The sequence below is a fragment of the Oenanthe melanoleuca genome, chromosome 4 (genome assembly GCF_029582105.1).
Source record: "Oenanthe melanoleuca isolate GR-GAL-2019-014 chromosome 4, OMel1.0, whole genome shotgun sequence".
NCBI lineage: Eukaryota > Metazoa > Chordata > Aves > Passeriformes > Muscicapidae > Oenanthe > Oenanthe melanoleuca.
Window position 1 is genome coordinate 60,833,916 of NC_079337.1, and position 26,525 is coordinate 60,860,440.

A 26,525-nucleotide genomic window follows, 5' to 3' on the forward strand; every position below is an offset into this window, starting at 1 on the left:
TCCGTCCCGTCGGCCCCAGCGCGCGCACCCCGCCCCCGGGGCTGCCCCGCCCCTCCCGGAGAGGGGACCGGCCCGCTGCTCGGGCGCGCATGCGCAGTCGGCACCCCGGCCTGGCGCCCGCGCGCCTCCACCTATGAACACACAGGGGCACGCGGACCACTGAAGGGGCGGAGCAGCAGCGAGAGCGACGGGTGCACTGGCCAATCAGAACAAGGTTCCGCCCTTCCCCTGCTTTGCGGCGCCCCCTGCCGGCAGCGGCGGTGCCCAGGAGGCCGCGGTGCCGCGCTCGGCTCTGGGCACGGCCGGGCAGGGCCGGGGGTGGCAGCGCTGCCGCGGTGGGGTCCGGCCCCGGGAGCCTCTGGCAGTACCTGGCACTGCCCCGCGGGAGCCGCGTTCTCAGCACCGCACGGACCGCCCCAGCACGGCCAGAGCCCCCGCTCTGTGCCCGCACGTCACGGGCGCGCAGCGGGTAACGCGCCAGCCCCCGCAGCACAAGTGGCGGCCAAAGGCGCTGCCGGCACTCGGGTTTTATTTTAGGCTGTAGAGAGACTCTCACAGGAGCAGGACACTTAAAACTTGGCAGCGTACCTGCTGGCCTTTCAGCGCTCCTCTCCGGAGTGTGGACTTGCTTTATCAGAGGATACGTATTAAACATACAGGGTACAAGACAGACTATAGAATATTTAAATCATTGATTCGATTAGTAAACACTTGGAAAAACATCAACAGTATCGTGAAGTTTCCAATTGCAACCACTGATTTTAATATATCTACTTGTTAATACAGACTTTAAATGACAGCTGATAAGAACTGGCAGTTACAACTCATCTCACACACATGAAACTGGTTCCAGCAATAAAAATAGAGACCAGCTCTTGGAACTTCTAAGAATATAGATTTCCAGTAATTCAACTTGGTTATTTGTTAGCAGACGTGAAGAAATGAAGCAAAGCTCATGTCTCTGAATGTTTAGGCCAACAGAAGTAATGGATTGCATTTCTGCCTAATATTCATTAGAACAGTGCTCTGCCAGTAAACTTAATTAGCATGTTAATAAAAGACAAGCTACTTGCAACAGTCCTCTGAAAGGAAACCTATCCTTAGTCCTAAAAGCAACTTAACTTAAAGCAAAACCTTATTTCCTTCTAGAAGTGCTACAAAAAGTGAGCTTTTAAGGTCAAACCAGTATCTTTCCAGATTATTTTATGATAAAACTTGCAGAAACGTTTCTCTGGAACATGTGGATGATCATGAATTTTTCATTTAGCAAATGATACATGATAAAAGATGACAGCAGAGTTGAAATGCTGCACACTCTGTGCATGTGCCACTCTACACTTTGAAAAAAAAATTAAGCGCAGTAAAAAGATTAAACAAGCCACCAACCAAGCCAGCCCTTACAAGGCTGTTTTGAAGCTTTCGATCAAAGTGCCAGTCCCCCGTGGGCTGCTGACTCACCGCAGGAGCGCCAGGGCTGTGCCTGCCCACAAGCTCACTGCTCTTTGTTCTCCCTGTCCTTCCGAGCTCTCTCGGCACTGAGAGGCTCATTAACTGTGATCTGAGATAACTGGAAGGTAACTCAGGGTATCAGGTTTTTCTTTGGTAAATACCTTATCGGTGGGTTCTCCCAGTCCAAACTGACGGATCCGTGTTTTTGCGTGTATCATGTTACTGATCTGCCCCACGAACACCCGCACTGGCAAAAATACAGCGGTGGAAACCAGGCAAGGGGCAAGGAAAAGCAAGGCAAGATTAGAGAACAAGCATTTTTGTAAAGTCGGTGTTACCTCAAAGAAAAATGAAGTTCCAATTAAGAGTGCATACCTAAAAGATTATCTGAAATTTAGGGGATGATAAATAATTAATCTCAGCCTCCAGAGAAAAAGAAACATGCTCTTACCTTGGCTCTAACATCACCTCTTGATTAATTATTTTTAAAATGAGCATGGTAAGAGTATTTTTCAGCCTAGCCTGAAGTCCCACTTTGGCCAGCATTTCTGCATTTCCACGAACAATTCAGCAGGTAATTGGTACTACTCCATGAGACTGCTGGCCCATGTGGTTTGGCATATGCACGGATAATCTGCAATATGTCACAGCATGGTTGTCTCTATCGTTTTAAGGTCATTTCATTTGAAGCTCTTTTGTAGAGCATTTGGGGGCTTTGTCCTTCAACTCATGTTATAAAATTACAATAAATGTGCTAATGAAAAACAGCCCATCCCGATAATTCTGTCTTCTCATGTGGAAATTTACGCAGAAATCTAGATCCAGACCATGAGATAAGGTATCAACTGAGCCAGTACAGCAGTTTTTCCTGGGTTCAACAATCCTATATTGGTAAAAAACTTAACACTCTGCAATAAATTTTTTCTGCTTCAAGAAATCAGAATTTTTTTTTTAAATTACAATTTTCTTTTTTTCTACCCCAGCTACCACAATAGATATGGTAAATAAATCACATTAGACAGTAATACATGTGGTTGAGATATGTGGCAGTGTTTTGCTTTTATTTCAGGAATTACAATGCTAGAACATCCAGGAAAACAGCTCACACAAGAACAGTTAGTGGTTTGGAGATGCTGGAACTAACACATCACATTTAACAGTCAGCTTCCTATGCTTGGAAAGAATTCTGGTGTTTTGGACACAACTGGATTGTGGAAAAAAGTTACCTACGTCTCATGTGCAAAACTTAAGTTACACCACAAGAACAATTATGAAATAAAAAAGAATTGTTCATTCAGCAGAAGAGACATCATCATCACCAAAATAAGCCAGGCGAATAATTAAAATCAAAGTAAATATGACTTCAGCTTAAAGATGCTTTCCAGTAATTCAAATTTCTCTTCCTAAAGAGAAGTGTTTTCTGAAAATCTATATTAAAATGAAGATAATAATTCCAAAGTTAAATCTGTATAATGCTAACTTGTAAACTATAGAAAAATATTACTTTTCCTCATGTTTTAGTAACAAGTATTCTCTGCTTGTACAAATGGCAATGAAAAAATTCTTACACCAGTGTAGTTTGAAAAATAATTGAAGTGCATTCTAAGAATGGATTGTTAGTTGGTTTTAATAGCTTCTATCACTGATTTATTAAATAGACAATTTTATTCTGATTTGGAGATAATTCTCTTTCATACTCAAAACCATTCAGGACTACTGTATTAAGAATGATCTGGGGGAAAAAAAGAGACAAGAACTAGTTAAAGCTAAGGTTTGTCAATCATGCTCTTGTTGTTACAGACATAACTCAGGTTTTTTCCCTACTTACTATCAGTTTTAAGAGCTCATTTTTTCAGCTAAGACAGTTCTGTTGTTGTTATAGTCCAGAAACACCATCTCTATTATGAACACACCTCAGGGGGCAGGGAGAAGCTGACAGCTTTTTAATAGAAAAAAACCAAAACCCTGAGGCATGAAGATTCTATTCTGCTGGTCACAACATTGAAAAGCATTGAGTAAACCAATAAGACACTGGTACACTGGTACATTGCTTCACAGTTTCTGAATTTTGAGCTAAATAGAGAGGTTTGAGGTATGCACAAGCAGACATGAAGATTTACATACACAAATGCTTGGAAACACACACCACAGGAAAGGGAGGTTGATCTCATGCAAATAACTCCATGGAATTCCATAGGTCTTTCCAAATCTTGCACCAGTAGAACATTGGATTGTCTCACTGTTATTAAAGCCTTCTAACACATGGGGCTAGAGAATGAAGTCATGCTGAATTGCTATAAATTACATTGTCTTCCCCCATCCCACCCCAACAGTTTCCTGGAAGTAAAAGGCTACATAATCAGTAAACATAACCTGCTATTTCCCCCTTTCTTTGTCCCAGTTTTGTCCTAAAAAAATTCAAGACCTAAGTTATGCTGATTGCTGCTCCTTCCAGTTCCGTGGTTTTTCTAACTTTTCAGGGGATCCACATAAGATAAGATCTAGTCATTATTATGTGCTTGTATTTGTAACCAAAAGGGACAAATTTATAGTACAATAATGCCATCTTGAGCCTTCTGGGGAATAACCAATCTACTGACCAAAAAAAAAAATAAATAAAAAATCAAACCCCAAACCCAATGGAATTTAGGTCGTAATATTTAGGTCATAATTCTGCAAACATGTACTCATTCAAAAACAATTCAATAGTACTATTCTGAACTTAAGAAAAAACTTGTGAAATTAAACTAAGGAAGACTTCATAAAAACAAACAAATCCTCACTTTTTTACAAGGAGCTCCTTCATCCAAAGAAGCAGACATAAATAACCACTTCTTAGGAACAATTTGCCTTTTCTCTTCATTTAGCCCTCTTTCTTCACAGATTCCTGGAAAATATGTGTAAAGTCTCAACACTCCAAAATAGAGAAGTTGATTTTATTTTTTTTAAAGTTAAGATTCCTCTCCATCCAATACAGAAAGAAAACTTGAAATACATGATAAATACTTTCAGATTTTTTTTCTGATTCATTAAAACTAATTCCTGTATTTTCTTCATAAAAATTATTCAGCTTGTGTCCGTGGTATTATTGCCCAAATTTTGTTACTCTACACAGACATTAAATCCAGCTGGTCACCCTATATGTCTGGTGTTTATACAGACACCTTTGCCTCAGAATAGCAAACCTAAGACCTTAAAAATTCAAACCCTTAATCAGAGAAACTATGACTTCTCCAATCACATAGGTATTTATAAAATACTTTTGTTACTTCCCCATTTTTCCATTCCCATCTTTTTAGACTTCTTCTATTGCTGTAGTACAAAATAGAGTCAGGTCAGACTGCCAGCTCATTGTCTCACACATAATGGTTCTAGCCAACACCCTCACTTCAGATATTTCTGTCAAGCCTCCCATCCCTTCAATATTACATCAGACCATCTTCCAGTAATTCATTCACACTCTCTCACCCTCTGCCAATTTCTCCCTTTGTACTCTCCAAAAGAGTAATTTTGCTGTCTTGTGTACTGCTTTAGACTGGAGGAAAAATGCACTGAAAACACAGAAAAACAGTCTAATTCCTCATTTCTGTGGCACAGTAGCCAAGAGGAACAATTTCAGAGAGACACCAGATGAGGCCCAGCAGGGTTCTGCAACATACTGGTTTTCCAATTTTTTCAAATTCTAATCCATTAAAACTTTGTCTTTAGAGACCAAAGACTGTGAATTAAAACCTGATGATAGGCTTGAATATCAAATATATCTTGTGAGTTTCTCAGAAGCAGCTGAAGTTTCTTGCAGTGGGTCTGCAGATAACAAAAGAGGCCTTTTTGAGGTGGAGGGCTGTGCGGTTGCTCTATGTGTACAATACATATGTGGTCTGGTTGGTGCCCCAGAAATTTGAAAGAAAAAAAAAAGGCATGCACAATTGAGACAAATATTCAGATTGCACAACAAAATATGAAACTAAAATCATGTCTCCAACTCAAATGGCATTCCATTATATTTCAAGTACCCAATTCAATTTTGAAAACAGAAGAGGCTCTTAATGAAATGTGCTCTTTAAATTGGCTCTCATACCCAGATTAATAGTTTTACTAGAAACTTTACAAAATGAAGGGTCTGACCTACTGTGAGTCCAGATGAATGGAAGCTTGCCTAGCTCTCAAACAGCTTTTGTCAGTTTTACTAATGGACATCAGGTAATCATAACAAACTTCAATACCAGCTCCACATCTATAGTAAGCAATCATTAAAGGCATGTTTTAATGTTTCTGTTTTAAAAGACTATAAGAAAAAAAATATTTACATAATTAAATTCAATACTTAATGCTACCTTTCCCTTTCCCCAGTGGCAGTGATCACTGTCAACCCTAGAACATTGCATATTATACAACATAAGCAGAGAGGACATAAGTAAGAAGAGCCTATGCTTTGTTTTTTAACCTATTATAAAAATGTAACATCCTAAAACAATTTAATTTACAGAAAATAGAATAAAACAGTGTCCCCACAGATAAAAAGAAATCCTTTCAGTAAAGACAAAGTTTTCAAAATATAATTATAAAATTTTGGGATAGGTCGACATGTATGGTTCATGCTGAGACAGTCTATGGAGAGGATGTGTAAGATGGGTAGAAAAGAGAAGAATGGGATTCTTCAGCTTGTTACAGGATTAAGCAAAATGTTGAAAGTTCTCTTTATACAGAAACACAGAAAGAGATTCTACAGCGCCTGATAATAAAGAGCAATTCCTAAAAGATGACCACTGTGCAGTGCACTGAATCCCTTTTTTTACTTAGCAGTTGCTTGAGAGATACATTAGGTAATAGCACTGCCATGCTGCGGGATAATACCAGAATTATCAAATTTATCAGTATAGCAATTTTACAGTTAAGAAAACTGCTAATAAAGATCCTAATGATCAAGAAGAGTTTTACCAGGAGCATACAAAGTCAAGTTACAGTGATGCCATAGATGTTATCTCTGTGCTTTAAAATCCTTTTAGTATTTCTAGATTCGTTCCACTGGGAAAAAAAAAATCAAGATAAATCAAATACATACAGAAACACACTCACTCAAATGGCACTCATTGCTTTTTGTACAATTAAGCTTTAGTGAAAATATACATCTTAAAACAAATGAAGTACAAATGTACAAAAATCCTTGAACTCAGATAAAAAATATATATAATACAATTTGCTACAGAGATATAAAACATTTAACATTTGCTCATCCTTTCTGAGGAGCATAAAATGATTTAAAGTCTGGAGGACTCCTGCTCATCATCACTGCAATCAGATTTAAAGCAGACCTGCAAGAGAAGACAAACAGACCACTCAGCTGCAGAACTAACACTATTGTTTATTTGTGTGTTATATGAGGCACAGAAAGGCTGGGAGGATGAGTCTTTTTCCAGCACATTTTATTCCATCCTAACTAAATGCTTTGGGAAACTCAAAAGAATCCACAATCTCAACCCCAAATCTCAAGTTGTTAAAATTTAATTAACGTTCTTTCCTTCTTTTAACTTCACAAGACAATTAACTGCAGTCCTATTAGTTCAAAACCAACTGAAAACTCTCACACCATATTAATTTTTTAGGATTTCTTCTCAATACATAGAACCATATCTTGGGACAGTATGAATATTGCTGATTTTTGGCTGGAAAAGACACAAGCTTTAACTTTAGCTATGTGAGAATATTAGTACACTCAACCATCCCTTCTATTCCATTATTCAAAGTGGGGGAAAAGTGTATTTGAAAAGGTGAACTAAAAATGACAGTACTATTATACATTCCATTAGCATTGTACCATTTTAGAAAGGTGAACTGCCAGCTGAAGACAAAAAATTTCTTCATGCAATTTTAATACACAGCCTTGCTGTGGCTACTTAATGACATGCACCTAGCAATTCTAAAATCCCATTTCTGCTTGAAAGCAAAAGTAATTTCTACCCAAGTGTTCACTACATAAATAGTTCCTCTAGATAATTCCTCCCTAAGTGCAGGCACGCTGAGCAAGCAGAATTGTATTTGTCAACTGCAAACCTTTACAAACAGTGTATTTCTTACATCCTATAGACAATTACAATACATGATGTGTCTTCTAGGTGGTAAATACTCAATTCTCTGACCAAGAAATTATTTTACTAAAGAGTAGAAGTCTGTGTGTAAGAAAAGGCTGTGCATTACCAGCTATGTAAAGATCTATTAGCTTGTTTTGGTGAAGGCATTAAATGGCCAAATATATTTTATTTCATGATGCTTCTCATTTATTTTGGGGCTATTTCTACTTATTTACTTATTTATTGGATATATGCATGTTTTTGCTTATAAACTCATTTATTACTAGTTTTTACATAGGGCCTCTATTATCTGAAGACAGTTTTCATTAAAAGATGATAAAATATATAAAAAGCAAGACCCAAATTAACCTCTTTAGCAAAGGAAGATCTATAGCACAGCTTTTAACAGAACCCACTACCTTTTTCCCAGGTAACTAGAGGAGGAGAGAATGCTGAGGTAGGAAAGCTTCCTGGCATTATAAAGGATTGCCATAATTTCTGAAAGGCAGTGGAGGGGCAAAGCCATAACAAAAGAGATTTCATTAGTTTTATTATGCAGTGAACAACTTGGTTTTCCTATCACAGATTTTAAAAAAAGAATGGAAGTTAATTTTCTTATGAAAGAACAGAAATGCTCTTACCTCTCCACTAAAAAGTCTGTGAAAGAAGCCTCTCTTTGGCTTAGGAGACTTCTCTCTGTCTGGTGACACAGTACCATCAGTTTCACATGCATTGATATCTTCAAAGCATCCCGTTTCAATCATCTTCAAAACATATGAAATATAAATGAAATATCCATAAAAGCCTCTCAAACAAGTTCCAGGTAATATCTATTTACTCTGGCTGGGTACTCCTAACACTGAAAAATTCATCAGCCAAACTACAACACTGTCTCCAAAAGGAGCACAAAGCTGACACTGACTCTCCTTGTGCACTCAACCAACTCAAGAATAGCAAGGAGAGCACTCACACAGGTGTCAGGTGCTCCCTTGATTTTTTTTCATTCTTGCCTTTCTTCTGCTCATAATGCAATAAAGAGAAGTTTTTAGAACCAGAGACAGATTTTCAGTATTCTGTTCATTTTAGAGCAGTCCAGCCAAAAAAATGTAATATCTCTATGCCTTGAACTGAAGTTAATTAATAAATATGACATGGGAGGAAAAAAAGAAGATATAATGAATATGGGTCTCTGGAGAGAAGGCAAGGGATTTTGAAATAATCTTTGTGTACACAGAAACAAAAGAAATAAAACCACAATTACTGGGTACAGTAAGGACAGCAGGAAGACTGAATGCCAAAATGTAACCAACAGGCAGGGTCGGAAGGGAGGGAGTGGCTAATGCCCAAGTACAGCTGGCATTTACCAGTAAGTGGTACACATCTGTGACAACAGTAGGCAGGCAAATGAATATACCTTGTAGAGGGAGAGAGGGCATAAAGACCAGTAAGAAGAAATGCAGCCTGCTTTTGTTGTAAACCATGACGCTGGGTAAATTAGGGATTAGTGAGAGAAAGTCTTGAGAGACAAAAATTTCAGGGAAAGTTCAGTAACATGAATTAAAGGAAAAAATAAGCACAAATGTGCAATGAAATCTGCAGTATTTTCTTGAAGGAACTGCTATCACAAGAATCCCACAACTACTTCCAACTTTATCCCTCTCTGCAGGGTTAGTTATTAAGCTGCAGTGCATTTTTTAATGACTAGATCATATTCTGAAGTTCAGAATTACAACATAGTAAAGGAAATACTTCTTTCTCCAAGATTCACTGTTTCTCAGAGAAAATTTTCTGTCAAATGACACCTTTTCAAATATCCTTCTAAATGTTATGCAAAAAAGCAAAAGGAAAACAAAAGGGGATGTATTTTTTACTTCCTCCAAATTGTTCCAAAATTGCTCATTTTTTGTGTTCAAGTTTTAAATAAAATGCAATCATACTGGGAGAGAAACGACACTAGTAGAATTCAAGACAATAGTAATTTCAGAATTATAATGGGGGGGAAGGCATTCACAACAAGAACTACAATTTCAAGTAATTGTTACTAAGTGCTCTTGCTGAAACAGTAAAGAGGATTTGAATTCCATGCAGAGGCAGAAAAATTCTAGTACTCTATGCAGACTACTAGAATATTCATTCACTAGGCACACAAAAAAACTTTTAAGGGAAAGTCTGACTCAATTGATATTGAACTGTTTGTTTTGAAAACCTTGAAAAAGATGAGTCTGCAATTCTGTATTACTGTCACTTGGATACTCTATTGATACACACACAGGCCGTACACAAACAGCTTGCACTGCACCTATTTGCTTTTGAACACTTGGAATACCATTCCATCCCTCTCCTGTGAACAGCAATACTGAATAGCATGTGACTGAAAAACAAGGAAAGGTGGTCCTACTGATACTAATACTGTTTTGTAAGCTGTGCCTATGATGACAAGATGCCAGACTTTGTTTATGCAGATTTACCATAGATCTCAGTTTCTAGCGAGTTGCTTATGTTTTTGGGAAAAAAAAAAAAATCTGAAGTCTCTCAGCAAAGAAGTTTAAAGCAAAAACCTCTTTATATCTCCTAGAGAAAATCATATCTTTTATTAAATATTCTATACTGCTGTACTAAAGAAAATAATCTTCTATGAAATGTGACATACCTCATTTTGCCAAGGGATTGAGACACAACCCGTCACAAATTTGGAATAGAAGTCATCATCTGTGGTATCCAGGTTCACTCCTTTTACTGTTGAGAACTGCTCAATGTCCAGGACATCTTTACAATAAACGGCACGTGGCTGCAGTACAATACAAGATTGCTTCATTAAAGTTTTGGATTTGGGGACTTTTAGTTCGGTTTTACTTTTCCTAGATGAGCAAAAGGGAGCAAAATGTCTGCAATTCTACATTTCACATTGCTGATCACCAAATTACACTATTCTATGGAGCAGAAATACAAAGACTCTCTTCATAAGGCCCCTGAGCAATTCTATCCATCCTGCTAGTAACAGAAAAAAAATATCAAAGCCAGAAATAGCTTGTCTGGATCTCTTAATGGTTATCATAATTCACTTATTTCTGTCACCTTCCTTTCAACTCTGTACTTTCTTCAAAGCTATTCCTCATTTCTTCTGCCTCTGAGCAATGGAAGTGGACTTTTAAGGGCTAAGAAATCAGCTACAAAGCTCCCTAGGGAAATATCACTATTTTAAATTGTTCTGTGATCTCAGTTGAAATACCACAAAACAATTAGTTGTCATCAATAGCTCCAATGGCATTCTCCCACCAATGTAACTAATTTTAAAGGTTTCTCTGGAGTTCATATGGTTACTAATATAGAATTATGACAGTTCTTGCCTCTTTAGATACTAATCAAATCTGTCTCACCTACTTACATCTGGCAAGAATGGAGGTTCTAACATGTTAGCTTCCAGCCTCTTGAAGTTGATGTTCTTGAAAATAGGATGTTGTTTTACAACAGCAGCTCCTCCTTCAGTGCAACCCAGTCGTTCCCCTGGATTCTTTGCAAGTAACTGCAGATACATGGAAAAAAAGCTGATCCATGATACAATCCCACAACTAAAAGCAAAATATCTACATAAAATGTCTTTCAATCAGTTTATTTTACTACTTGGCCTCTTATTAGATAAATTTATCATGTATCAAAATTAACTGGAAACCCAAACAACATTCTGGGAACAAATACATTTTCAATAGAGAAAAGAATCCCTGAAAGCACATAATTTGTGTGAAAGCACACGATACCCAAAGTTATAAGAAAATATGTTAATTGATGCCATGTTGAGAAGACTTTACAGTACAGACTCTGCAGCAGGCTTTTCTTTCAGGAAATACAGACTTCTATATTTTCCTATGGGCTTAAGTAATGCACATATCTTGCACGAACTAGTATAGAAAACTTGTGAAGTTTTCTGTATAAATTTGAGAACAGACAAGATAGAAAAAAATAAAAAGCCATTATCTTGTAGATAATGTTTTAGGTGAAGAAACTGGTGTACTACTCAGCCACTTGCTCCCATGCAGTGTCCAAGCTGAGCATGCTATTGTACTCCATCTATAACTACGAGTGGTCCAAGCAGTACTAGACCATTTCATTCATGTGATGAATAATCAACTTGTTCAGCTTTCCTTCATCTTGATAAAAGTTCTGAATTCTTGAAGTTTGATAACTGAACAGTTCATGAACAATCATAAACTTTCATGTGAGCTAAAGAAAGGTTCAAGAAATCCAGTTTTGAAAAATTTTCAAGATTTTAAAATAAAGTAGTTGGTCTCTTTAAAAGGATTAGAAATTTAATTTTCAAACCTCTACGTCTCTTCACCCACCATCCTGCAGATGGATTTTGCCTCCTCTGAAAACTTGTCCGAGTATGTTTCCTGGTCTTCCTTTACTCTCCGGTCAATCTCATCCCGTTTAACTCTTTCCTTGTGCTTCCTGAATGGAGACTGTCCTTCAATCATTTCATAAATCAAACAGCCAAGACCCCACCAATCTGGACTGAATGTGTACTTTTCATTTTTGATCACTTCTGGAGCTACAAAACAAAAACCCACAACATTTCACTTTAAATTGACTAATTGTGTAGGTTGGAAGAACTCTCAGGTACTCTCTTTGGGCTCTGTACAGACATGTTTATGTGACTCCTCTGTACCTTGAAGAAACTAATTTCTACAGTGAGAACTCTGTTTATATCCAACAGAAAAACTTAATTTCTTTAATCTTTAAAACCAATATTCTTTAGAGAATGAAAAAAAAAAAAAAACCCTGAGAATGAAGTTTTACAAAGCATGGAAAGAAATGTATTGTTACAGTAATTTCTCTGTTTACCTGTGACTATAAACCTCTTTTCATCTCAGAAAAAATTAGGTACTTTCTTAAAGTTCTGCCTAAAACTAGAATTTTCAGTTAAATTTTCAAGTTTATCAGTAGGCTTATAATTAAGTAATAACATCTACAAATGTATATTATAACCTTTCTTCTTCCCATAACATGTCTAGTAACTAATCCAGGCTAATACAGTTCTTATATTCACAGAAGCAAATTTTCTGGTAAAATGTAACTAGCAAAGGATGTTTTACATACCCATGTAACCAACAGTCCCAACACGTCCTCGGACAGTTTCACCTTCTGGAATCTGCACAGCTAATCCAAGATCTGAAATCCTGATATGTCCTATTTATGTTAAAATAAAATAAGGAATATTAGAACTTTTAAAACAAAAAAATTTATATTGTACAGCTCATTAAAAAACCCACTGGAAAGTATCAAAACATTTTAACTTAACTAGAAAAGTGTTTTATTCAGCTCCTCCTTAAAATTGTGAAGAAATAGAGGCATAGATATAACTGATTTTCTGAAGGTCATGCAAAAATAAATTGCTCTTAAGCACTCTAATTTTTTAGCTTTGGCATAAGCTGCTGTTCTTGGACAAATAGAAATGCTCATTTCAGATGCTGTATCTATGCATCAGATACTAGTGGTTTTCCATTCTCTATGCCCACCACAAGCACTTATCTTTCTGACTTCTTAATGAAACCTCAAAATTAAACTAATTTATTCCAAATGTGAGAAAACTATAGCCTGTAATGAGAGAGGTGTTTTCCTGCAATGAAGTACCCCCATAATGCTAAACACCAGTACTTGGAATTGATAACCCCACTCCCACCCCAAACCCACAGCAGCCCAGTCAATAACCTACTCAGAATTATTTATATTGTAACATCTCAGTTCAATTCTGAGATTTCCTCTTCTCGTGAATCAATCCTAAGTGGAAAACGGCCTCTATTGCACTTTGTCAGCTAAATTTCTTGAGTTGATGACCTTCCCCTATCACACATGGTCTTTACAGCTGTACCTCTAACGGAAGGATCATCTGACAATAGACTAGTTTGTCATGCACAGTCCAAGCAGGGCAATGGGAATAAATCCACCCTACTCTCCCTCACATTTCCATGGACACCTATAGATTTTTGTTGGATAAACTCATGAACAGTTTCAAGCACATTCAGTACATTTCAAGGCAAGAATTGTATTTTAAAACACATTTCTTAATAAAAATGTGGAAGTCTAGACAGAAGGACAATTACATTTTCAATTCAATTCTAAAACAATTTTGTAGAAACATTCATTGCCAAAAAAGAAAAAAAGAGCAAAACCCATGCTTATTTTAATACTGGTTATAAGGACAGAGATACTGTTGTCTACAGAAACAGCAGAGACTCACAGAATTATTCAGGCTGAAAGGGACTTCAGAAGGCCTCCAGTAAAACCTTCTGAGCAAGCAGGCAGCCCAAGGTATCAAAGGCTTTTTAAATATTTATTTAGAAAGCCTCCAAGGGCGGACACTGCATCACCTCTCTGGGTAGCTCATTCCAGTGCCCAATTAACCTTTGTACATTCAAAAACCTCTGTAATATCAATATTAGTTAACAGCACATTAATTTCTTATGTACATGTGTTAGATAATCAGGAGATGGAGAGAGAGAGAAAGAGAGTGGAGAAAGTCAAGTACCACTCTATATACTGGTTAGAAATAAGTAAATGCTTTGGAGCAGCAAATGCTATTTTAAACACATTCAGATGCTCTTGTATTGCCTGACATCTGATGAACCCCTTTTCAAGTGCAAGATCTGAGCTCCTGAAGCGATTTTCTAATTAGCATCCTGTGCTCTCTGGAACCAGATCAAAATATGCCTGGCAGAGAGGAAGCATTCTAATGCAGTCCTGCAAGGGTATATTTTTCCTCAAAGAAGCCTTCGGCTTTTCCAAGACATTGCTGGAGAGAAAAATTAAAGAATGCATTTGATGTCTAGCAAAGCTTTAGCTCATGGAAAGTGACTTCTCTCAAGCATAATCTTTTTTGAAATGTATCAGTCAGAACATGCTGACTTTGAAAAAAATTACTGTGTTTAATGACTTCAAAAACAGTTTTTCCTCAACTAAAATGCTCACCAGTTACAAGAACAAACTTGTAATATTCATCCACAGCTTAGAAGAGGATTCCTGCACATGTTCCCCAGCCAATTCAAAAGATTCTGGTAATGACTTGCATACAAAGTCATTAAAGAGAATTAATTTGGCTTTTGACAAACAGAAGACTACAAACATTTCTTCATATTGTTTGTACTTCCTTGATTTCTTCCAGCCACATATACATCAGTGACCATCAGATCTCTTTTAGTTGAAAAGTTAAAACAGAAATACTTCAGATTTCTTCTTACTGTATAAACATTCTGGTTTACTAAGTAAAATTCTTGCCCCTCCATCTAACAAATCATGTTTCCATAGTAGAAGAAAAATCCAACAAAACAAATCCATAATAAAAGTTTCAGTGATCTTAAATCAAGAGGAGGGGGAAAAGGAAGAGCAAAAGGGGAAAAGTAGCCATTTGAAGATAGAAAATTGACCCTTCAAACTTAATCATGGTTGGACCCCCAAAGATCCGCCCTACTTTCTAAAAAGGAACGCAGTATTTTCTTTGCTAAATTAAGATTCATCAATGAGTTCTCTTTCATCATGAAGAAATCCCTTACATTTCTGGCACGGTAATAATTAGAGATGTAATTCCTGATTTCAAAATTATTTTTACTTACCACAGTCATCAAGAAGTATATTCTCAGGCTTCAAGTCTCTACAAATTAAACAACAGAAATGTGAATTAAACAAAGACAAAACTATTAGCCCTCAAGTGCAACAGATTCAACAGAAGACTTCTTGGTTCTGACTGAAGCAATTTTTCCAGTTCCATCTATAAACAAAAAAAAAAGCTGTGAAGTTGATAGCTTACAATATAAATAGTTTAACCACAAAACTCAAGATCCACTTTCCCTGACCTCTTTAATCCATGTACATTAACAAAGGCAACACAACACTAAAATTTTTATATAAAGAACCAGCATTTACACTCAAATTTGTGCTCATTAGTGAAAAATATTTCTCCTGAGAAGTATCAGCTTTACAACTCCCCAGTGGTAAAACACAAGTGCTTGCTGCAGTTTGATGCTGACCCCTTCCTATATTTTACCCCAAAGTATCAGAAATCAACAAAGAGTAATAATCCCAAGACTAAGCACAGGCTTAATATCATCCATTCAAACTCAATTTCTTTAACTTGGACATGCAACTTTTAAAGCTTCCTAGACACTTCACCTAGTTAGAATTTTTTGCAATAACTTTCTGGAAGTTTCCTAATACTTTACTGTAAAAATCCAAGTTTCACAAACAACATTTTATAACTACTAGATGATAACAATACTCAGGAAATATTAAAAGAGCAATAAATTCAGCATTGCAATTTTTCACCTTGTGCATTTTTGCTTTGAGAACAAAAGAAAATACTGAACGGAATGTTTGAATTTTCCCCTGCTCAAGGAAAATTTGGGGAGTCATTGAAGATAAATCAAAAGTTGTTCTAGGATTTATCCCCTAGCAGATTCTCCTGAGGATACACATACATATAAATAGGCATGAAAATCTGTATGAAATGCATAATGTATATTATTTATAATAGTGCACTATAGTTAGTTATAATGTATAGTGTTAATTTTTTTAAAATTTATGTTATTTTATATATATATGTGTTTGTGGTATGCATCAGTAAGAATGTGGACTGAGATGGTCTCTTACATTTATTCTACCATAAATATAAGCTCAAAATATACATGCAAAACCAAGTAGTTGGCAAAAGAACAAGTTATTGGAATAGATTACTAAAAACAATACATATATATATATTTATTTATTTATTTATCTATACATACAGTTGTGACAAAAAAGAAGAGACTAAATAACATGAAAGAAAAAATTTTAGGAAGAATGACTCTAGAGTTGACATTCTAAATGAGAGACAACTGTTCATGAAGAAATCTAAGTAGGGTTTTTTCCCCAAATATTGGTAAATTGATGTTATGTATTATGTGCATTCATGGTAAAGTTTCATTATCTTAGGAGATTAACCGTATGCATAAGTCACATAAATGCTCTGCTTCTCATGCTTTTAAGTCTTGACAATTCCCATAATGTTAATAAATGGACATTAAATGTAAGATTACAATAGCAGAGAAAACAGGAGAGATCAGAGCTAAAAAAACCGGAGAGCACTAGGATTTGACATATGTTTGAAGGCCATCTTGTAGGTAAACAGCTAACAAGTTGGGCCTAAACACAGGCCTGTGGTTTGGGGTCTTTTATTTGGTTTGGTGTTGTTTTTTTGTTGTTGTTGTTATTTTGTATTTTAAACAATGAGTTTTGTTTTCACTTGGGCAATATAAAATGACCTGCTTGCAGCTGATGAAATCTCTCACCCCTGCTTCCCTCCTACGTATCTGCCAAAACACACTGTGTAATATTGCAAGATTGGCCAAATTCTCTAGGGAACCATACCCAACCACCAGCATAAGCCTGATTCACACTGGTTCTGCCACTTCCCACTCTGTGTGTCTGTGTTGGTCTTCCACGCTGGGAAGGGAAAAGACTAAGACTCATTATACTGAAGTTGTACTTTAAATATTCTTTGAAACAAGTGGTACTTGGTGTCACACAGCAGAAATAGAAAGAAAGAATTCTTGGTCCACAACTAAGTTTGTTTTGCTAGTTCTGTAATATTAATGCATACCAGGGGTTATTAAAATCATACAATCTCAATTGCCACGCACAAAGCTTCTGATAGTTTCATTAATTCAAAGGCAATAATAAGTTTGTTGGAGGAATCTGAAATTAAAACAGAAGAAGGAGCTTTTCACATGGGCTATGACTATGCTGTTACCCTTGTGAGAGTAACATGCAATGCAAGCCAGGGACTTTAAGAGCCTGTTGTGAATCACTTTAGAATGGGCAGGAATACAACCCCATACTCCCATACTGAAACTTATTTATCAAAATTATAAATTAATTTGCTATGTAAATCATAGTTTAATTTCATTTTACAAACAAACTTTGAATCAACTTTATGCTGTTTTAAAATATATCAAGCATCAAGACTTAAATCAACAGCAAGAAGACATAAGATATATTCCTAGGGATATGCCATGAAAAGGACAACTAAACAATTTTTTCTTATTCCTTTCCTATAAAGTTAAAATACAAACTTGTTTTAGTAGGAAACAATATGTTCAATGCTGAAGAAACATGGAGAAGTACAGGTAATTGTAGATCACACTCACCTGTAAACAATTCTCTCTCTCTGCAAATCCTCCAGACCACAGCACAGTTCTGCAGCATAGAAAATAGCCCTTTCTTCATCAAAGCCAGGATTTCCCATGTTGTATATGTGAAACTTTAGATCCCCTCCATTCATTATGGTTAATACTAAACACAGGGCATCTTTTGTCTCATATGTATAGGATAAACTAACCTAGAAAGGGTAGGGTGAGAACACAACCATTATTCATTCATAAACCTCAAAATAATTCACAGCTCTTTTTTCCAGTACAATCAACTTATGAATCCTTTTTCAAAAAAGAACAAAACACACAAGTGGAAAATCACTCTTGCAGAGTACTGGAAGACACAAAGGAATTCAGAGTAGTTAGCCTGTGTACACAAACCACACAAACAACACAAAAGCTTAGTGGCAGATCTGTTTAGATATCACAGAGCTCCACCCAGAAAATACAATTACTGGTGATGGTCCTCAGCTGCATGTTACCTGTAATACTCTTTGTCCAGTTGTATAGGCATATTCCTTATTTTATTAGTATCTCAGGAATTATGCACTGCCAAACCACCTCCCTGAACTATGAGACCCAAAACTGCTCTAGAGAATTATTTTAAATTATTTTAAATCAAATATGTACTACCCCTGCCTCCACCCCAAGTAACTGCATATTTCCCTGATTGAGAACTTGCTAACAGCAAAGATTCAGTACGTCTCCTTACAGCCTTTCTTCTCACCGTACTTGAAGTGTGGTGCTGATAGACAAAGACAAAGCAGCAAATTTTTTTTCAGATTTTAGGTAAAAGTTTTTAAAGTGCATTTATAGTTTTAAAGTAGACTTGTGAATTTTAAAAAACCCTTCCCATTTAACAGAATGTAATATACTACAAATTCAACTGCTTCAGTTACAAATTAATTTTCAACAGTAAAAGCTATGCTACATAGATGGTCATCTGGCAGGATTTTCAAAATTACCTAACTTGTACTAAGAGCAATGGAACTCAAATATGTATTTAGCTTACATTAGGTAAGCAAGCTAGGTTAAAAAAAAAATCAGTAGGATTTTTTTTTTTTACTAATTAAATGCATTTTTAGAGCAGTACAAGTAAATAATTGCTTTAATTCAGTGATAGATCCAAACTCGTCCTTCAGAAGTGTAAACACAATATCAAATAATAAAACTAAATAAATATAGAAATCAGCTACTCGAGGCATAGATTCCCATTTGGTGGTTTTAACTGATGTGTTCAGCTATTTATGACTGTACTTGTGACAGTGGCATGACAAGTTATCTACCCACTTTAAAACCAGGATTACTGCAAATGCTAGACCTAGATCTTCTCTGTTGCATAAAAAACCGTCGTTGGATAGCAAGAGGAGAATAACTCATGCTCAATTTTATAAAGCAATTTCAAATTCAACTTGGATCAATTATTGATTTACAGTGTTTATATATGCTGAAAAAAATGTTACTGAAAAATAGAAATTTCACTGTTTTAGTAATTTATGGATAAATTCAGATACTCTCTGGATTCAGTTTCAATCAATTTAAGCCCAGAAGCCTTGTGAAAAAATAACATCAGCAAATTTGTACAAAAACCACAATTTACTATAGTTTAAAATATTAATGTATCTGGCCAGCAGGTTCTTAATTTTTCTAGAATTTTATTTTTTTCTTAATTTTTCTTCCTTCTTAAGCATTCTACAGTAGGGGTTTTTTTAATACATAAAACTTATCAGAAAATACATACATACATATTTTACACATATGTATTTATAAATAACTTTCTCAATCCTCTAAAACAGCTATTTTAAAATCCTCTGAACAGCAATACAAAATTTCAAAGTAAATGGATGTCAAACCAAAGCAAAATGTATTTGAAAAAAACATTTAAATAACTTTTCAATTAAAAAGTAAATATTACCTGGAAGTTTTACTTAGTATATCTTTGAACATTTTAACTTCTTTCACTGCTTAGTAATTAGAGCTACTAACAGACCATAATTTAAAAAACATCATCAGGTTTAGGTATTAAAACTAAGATTGCAACTACATGGAAATTCCATTAAAAAGTTAATTGTTTCACATGCAAGATCCCTCTTTTAAGCCTTGGTACACAACAAAGCAATATAACATAACCAATACACTATTATAATGTCATATTTATCTTAAAATATATCAGCAACAGAGTAACAAATGTTATGAAAATACCTCAGAATATAAAAACTCAATTATTAAACAGAGGACAAAGATTCAGTGGCATTAGGAAGCTGAAACACAGCCTAATGTTCTGGCTACGAGGAATGAAGGTAGACCAAAGAAAAATCCCTGTGCACAGAAATATTCCCAATCACACACAAAATTTATTTATTATTCTATCAATCATTTCTCTCTACAGTCATGCACTACCTAAATCACTTTTAACAAGAGTATTGTTCTCAAAGGGTCTTGCCCACAAACTCCTGGAAGAGACTGAAATGAGGCAAACAAAATGAGATAAATTTCTGAAAATAGATTGGAAGCAGATACTTACTACAAACCTACTATTCACTTTTTCTAGAATTCTTTTTTCATTTAGAGCCATTGATTCTCCTTTCCTCTTCTTTATTCTCTTTTTTTCTAGCTTTTTGCAAGCATACATTTTTCCTGTTGCTCGTACTTGACAGGCACACACCTACAAAAAGGATGGCGTGTCAGATGCTTGAGGTTTTTTGGAATTTTTATTTTACAGAAGATTAAATTTAATTTTGTTTTCAAACTCATAACTGCTTTAAGAAAATTATCATCTGTGAGTATCAATACAGAGCCTTTGCTCATGAAAAACTTTAAAGGTTCATAAAAACTGTAACAGGAGTATAAAAAGTGATTATGCAGAGGCAAACACATTTCTTTCAGGGGTTGAATAGTCTAGTCAAACTGTGGATCCTGTGTTAGTGCCTCCAGTAACACTGTTAAGTGTCCTAGTATGTGTTAAGGGCAAATATTCACATCACAATCGAACAGGAGAAACATAATAGTAATTTAGTAGCACGCCCTCTCCTTCCATATAGGGCTCTGGTTAAAATATGTATTGGGCAGTACAATGAATTATAAACAGAATTAATAAAATCTATAGATTTTAAATTCGGTTCATGAATATTCTACATAATTAGCAAATCGCAACTAAATTCTCATTTCCAAAAGAAATTTCTAAATAGCAGCAACTGTTGTCAGTCAGTACAAGTTCTCTGCAGCTTTGTGCATGATCTACAATGCTTAAACTAACAAAGTAAAGCAGTTTATATCGACAACAGCTTGCCAGGTGATGTGTCAAATGTAGATTCATAGAGACAAGAGTTAAACAGACTCTCCTTTTTCTAAAATTCCTTAAGAACTGCCTCGCAGAAAGATACTTCCGTACTCACCTCTCCAAATCCACCTTTGCCTAGTACTCGGTAATGCCTAAACGTGTGTTTAGTTACTGGCTGCCTGATTAACAGAAAGAAACAATTACTACAACAGGAATTACACGTTAGTAATCCTTCCCCACCATGATATCTTGTCTTCATTTTCTCCTCTCTGTTCTGACATATTTCTGAACAAATGCTGCATTAACTTCATGTAGAAGTACGACAGAGGCACTATAACAAGCTGAATTTCAAATTAATTTCTTCTGCTAAGAAACATGGGCTCCCTCATGTGGTCACCAGGCACTGCCGATAGCAGGAAGAAAAGCTGGTCAGCTCGGCCCTTTGCTACCCACTTAGAGCCTCAGGAGTTCTCATCACAGGCCATTTATCACCTCCTATTGCCTCCCTTAGCTGACATGCAGACTGCATTTCAATGGGATCATGCTTACAACGTGGCATTTAAAAGGTAAACCACTTCTGATTTCACTTTTTTCACAAAAGAAAGAGTTGTGGCATGCAAGAGCAGTTCAAGAGCCAAACGGTTAAGGTATTGATGCAGAAGAGGAGTAACAGATAACTGGAAGTCGATCACTGTGCTAAAACTCTCTTAAATGTGTCAGAGCAGGGCTATTACAAGGTAGTGTTTCCTGTGTTTTGCTTTAAATGAGCACTCACTGTTACTCCAGCTTTGTTCTCAGGACAACAGTGGAGGTTCATTTAGTTGAAAATTTGAGTAACTTCCCTAGTTTTCTTATTGGCTTTTACATTTCAATAAAATGAAGATATTGGATAATTGGAACTTACAACAAGATCAGTGCTCAAGCACCTTCATGTTTGAATATGTGATCACATTACTCAGGGGTCTGAATTTGAATCAATTTATAACAATTTCAGCCTTCTGAAAGAGTCTGGACATTCATCTAGTATTGATTTAAAAGTCCAAACTAGATTCTTATATATATATATATATATATATGTGTGTGTGTGTGTGTGTGTATATATATAAGTCTTGCTATCTTGTAGTTACTAGATCTATATCTGTAACACCCTAAAAAACCTAGTAGTTATACAATCACCCAGTGGGTTGTAATACTAGATTAATCTGCTTATTAACCACTAACTAGACCAAGTTTGAAACTAAGGGCTGATAGTAGTCCCAAGAAAGATTGGTATTCCACTGCACAGCTGACAGCCAAACATTTCTGAATTTGCATATATACCACTTAAAGACTTAAGATTACTACTTAAGGCTACAGACACAGTTCCATTGGAGTATTGGTTCTCTAGCTGTCCATCAACACCACCCTTTACATCTTGTCTTTCAGATCATGATTCCTTAGACAGGCAGCCTCATTTAGCATTCAGGTCTACAGCATTTCCAGCATGAAAATCAAAATTTGCCACAAAACAAAGCTAAATTACAATGCAAACATTATAAACAAACTTACTTTTCCAGCCATTTCCACTGTAAAAAACGGGAAAAATACATACTCTCCTGGTAAGCTTCAAAAGGTCTTTTGCTTAGGTACTCATGGACAATTCTAGCAGGAAAATAAACAGAAAAATAAAATCCATCTTATTCTGGAAAAGGTTGTTGAAGCAGGAGGGGCTATCAATCTACAGACATATATTTAAACACATTGATGAAGACAAAGGCAGAAAAACATAGCCAGTGTGCTCTATAATGGTTTTAACCTACATGTCTCACAGAGTGAGTGCCTGTTCTAGAAAACTGTTTCTGTCAATGCGTTTGTGAAGGCCAAACTACTGCTGCTTATAGGAACTAGACACTTTGACCTCTGCATTTTTATTATCTTCAAACCCATTTAAACATCAGCTTCTCAGCAGCTATTTTATGCATGTATGACCATGCAAATATGACCTCAAAGTATCTACAAGGTTTTATGCATTCTTTGGAGACTGGTAAATAATTGTTTTTTCTAGGATTTGAAATTGAAGTACTAAATGCCATAACCAAACCTTGAACACCAAGCACTTTATCATTCCCTTAAAAGAAACACACCAAGATGGAGGTAGGGAGAGAAACAAGTAATTCAAACTGTAGTCAGGTATTTATTGGACAAGGGAAAGGGAATCACCGACATGAGACACTCCATTTGAGACATGTTTTACAAGGTGTTCTCACACAGCCCTTTCAATCTCATAATCTCAGCTTGTTACATAGCATGCTTATTTCTGTTGCCAGGGAGATGACCCAAGCAGTGACAAAACCTGTAGTCATCCTTCAGACATGATCAAGCATGCCTCGAAGAACCAGAAATATTAGAAACATAAAGGCTTTAGAAAACATTCAACACTCATAAACATGTACCATCCCTCCAAGAAAAGCCTTCCTACTACTGTGTGAAATATCCCTTCATGACTGCAGAAGAAAACCAAGTTGTACTGTTTTATATTAACTATCACAAGTGATCCTCTAATCAGCCATCTTAATGGCACGTAAGTGTCGGCCTCGGTTAAAGCCATTTTCAAGAACCTTAGACACCTAACATTGCTCAGAAACCTTTGAAGTTTCAACTTATAACTTCATATTTTTCTGAGTACCTTCATCATGAAAGAGAGTCACTCAAAAAGAATACAATAAAGAGAAATACCATTTATCTTACAGAGTTCTTGGTGGCAGACAACAGTGTGATTTTATGCAAAAGCAGCATTAAAGCTCTTAAAAGTCAAACATCTAAATCACAACTGAAGGATGTGATTTAATAAATCTGTTCCAAGTTTTTTACTTTACTCCTTTCATAGACTCGGTACTCCTGGGTATAACAATTTCATCTTTCACTTTCCTTAGAAACACACAAATTTCTCTTGTAATTCTCTAATTTAGCACTAGGCAATTTTAACTTACCTAGTACAGTCCATGAAAAGATCCTTAGAAGGGTTCTTTTCCAGTCTTGCTTTACATTCATTTACTGTTTCCTGAGGTATTTCTGGCAAGTGTGCTGCAGACTTAACATAATAAAAAAGAAAGGAAAGCAACAATGAAAGCATGTAAATCAACAGAAAAACTAAAAGTTTTGTATTCAAAGATAAATTAAAATTTTTAATACAGGAAAAAGAAAGGAATGGTTTGACTAAGAAAATCAAGAAAGTTGTATTTGAGTGAAATTTTTATTTATTTCCTGTTACAGAACAATGCACTGAAAGTTTTTTCAGTTATCTACTATTTCAGTATCTGGGGGGACAAACTTGGCAATAAGTCAAATTTCTTTTTCTTTCCATAAGTCTATCACCAAAAAAACAAGTCACGTCTTTGGCTTGGCAGGATGGAAAGGAGAAAGACACAAACACAGGCTAGGAAACTATTTCAAACCAGACCAAAAAAATTTGGGGTGTTTTAAAAAATGTACGTGATTTATGGTAGTCACAAAGAAATTCTCAAAAAGATGTGGCAAATTTAGATTCTGTTTTAAGGCACCTTCAAGACCTTCTGTATAAGATGGCCAAAGCAAGAGAAGCAGAAGGAGCATCTATTCATAAAAAGCAAATATCTAATTATATACCCACAGAAAAGCTTCCACTGGATATCAAAAAAAAGACTCTTGATAAATGAAAAAAACCAGCTATTAATGATTACCAGGGAAAACTGAAAGTAATGCTTCAGAAGAAAATAGCATTTCACTTTGTGAAAACCTATAGCAATTTTGAAGATTTACAGCAAACTCTATGCAGGAGTTTAAAAGACTTCAGACTACAATAACCTGAGTTAATTTGTTTTTAAGTTTTCTTTAGGTGTTTAATGGAGAAAAAATTGTAATTGTAGTTGTTATAAAAGCAGAGCTCAGTCAAGTTTTCTGCTCAAGTTGATTGAGCAGAATTTTAGAAGGCAGCACACCTCTCAGAAAGAAAAAAATGGGATCAATGAAGTTTGAAAGTCACTTTACTAAAAACAATGCAACCACTTAGATCTCTCTATTTATCTGACACTTACAAAACACTTGAGAAAATCTTTTGCAATATATTTACCCCATTAGTGAAGTACGTCTCTAAAACTTTGAGGCCACAGTCTATGCGCTTTTCATCTGAAGATACCTCATACTCTGCCTGGAGAATGGAATTGAAAATTATATTATGTTCAGAGCCACTTGGCATCTTTTACATGATGATAGGTAAATTTTATCAAGAATAATACAAAACTCCTAATGTAAAAGGAACAGAAGACTATATAGTGAAACGTATGAAGAACAGTCAGTCCTAAGGAAAAAAAACAAAGAATATGGAAGTTAATCTTTGGAAAACATACAAAACCTAACAATTAGTATAAATGCAATTACAGAAACTGCATCCTTGAGGTTAAACTAGATGAATTACAATGAAATAGTATTTATGTGGTACTGTAGGACAGAATGACCCAGATGGAAAATAATTAAGAGTATAGTAATCAGCTTTTTCTTCACTGTACTTTTTTCCCTTCATGTATTATTCTTTGCTACAGTTTTGGGTAAAAACAGGATAAGACTACTTTCTACAAGATAATAAATGAGATCTAAACAAAACATCATTCTTGTTAAAAAATAAAACTAAGTAGATATAAATTTTGAAAGTTTTTGACTTAGTAACATCTGGTACGGAGATGTAGAAAAAGAATTGTGCAACACAGTGTGTTTTGCAGATAAACAACTGGCAGCTGAATGGAGCTCCAGAACTCACTACTTATGGAAAAAACCCACAACCAACAAATCACCACAGAGATACTACTACTGAAAAACTCCAAGAACTGCTTACTAATAATAATTTTATGGAATAATCTAGAAGCAGACATCAGAAGTTACAGCAGTTAAAGACAACACAAAATCTGGGGAAAGATGAATTAAAAGAGAGCAATCTCAAACTGCAACGCGTATTAGGTTTGTTAGCTGAGCCAACTCAATCAAAGCTTATTTCATATTTCAGGATGAAAATGCATGCACCTAGGAATAAAGAATACATGGCAGATTTCCAGAATGGAGGACTGTATCAAACAAACAACAGTTGGGCATATTGGGACAACAATCATTAGAAATATCATTGGAAATTACAAGTAATTGATCTGATCAGAAGTTATTTATCTTTATAAAGAAAACTAGAACACTAAAAATGCCAGTTCAAGAACCAAACACACACACAGAGTACTGGAAATAACAGAATCCCTGATTTCCAGTTCTGCCATTAATGACAACTAATCCACACTGACTCACTACTAAGTCATCAACTTTTTCTACTTAGACATTATGGTATCACCCACTTCAGCATGCTACTCAAATCCACCAATCCAAATGCAAGCCACTATTTCTGCTGTTCAATTTCACAAAAAAAAAAAAAAAAAAAAAAAAAAAAAAAAAAAAAAAAAAAAAAAAAAATCTTATGGTAAGGAATTCTTCTGCAACTGCAAAGCAACCTGAGCAAGTCAGAAAAGTTTATCAACATAAAGTTTAGCAGTGTACTTAGCACCT

At 35.7% G+C, this 26,525-nt stretch overlaps 1 protein-coding gene across 1 annotated transcript in view; it reads right to left on the reverse strand.

The window, feature by feature from the left end:
- Positions 1–2,484: 2,484 nt before the first annotated feature.
- GRK4 (G protein-coupled receptor kinase 4) overlaps positions 2,485–26,525 on the reverse strand; it is a 38,358-nt gene continuing 14,317 nt past the window's right edge. Inside the window, exons 4-16 of the mRNA XM_056490265.1 lie at positions 25,060–25,137; positions 23,942–24,042; positions 22,521–22,613; positions 21,088–21,151; positions 20,217–20,357; positions 17,690–17,880; positions 15,122–15,159; positions 12,612–12,701; positions 11,855–12,063; positions 10,903–11,040; positions 10,168–10,305; positions 8,159–8,281; positions 2,485–6,761 (exon numbers count right to left, since the gene is read on the reverse strand). Coding sequence (XP_056346240.1) covers positions 6,708–6,761; positions 8,159–8,281; positions 10,168–10,305; positions 10,903–11,040; positions 11,855–12,063; positions 12,612–12,701; positions 15,122–15,159; positions 17,690–17,880; positions 20,217–20,357; positions 21,088–21,151; positions 22,521–22,613; positions 23,942–24,042; positions 25,060–25,137 — 1,458 coding nt within the window. The 3' untranslated portion in view covers positions 2,485–6,707. The remainder of the gene's footprint in view (positions 6,762–8,158; positions 8,282–10,167; positions 10,306–10,902; positions 11,041–11,854; positions 12,064–12,611; positions 12,702–15,121; positions 15,160–17,689; positions 17,881–20,216; positions 20,358–21,087; positions 21,152–22,520; positions 22,614–23,941; positions 24,043–25,059; positions 25,138–26,525) is intronic.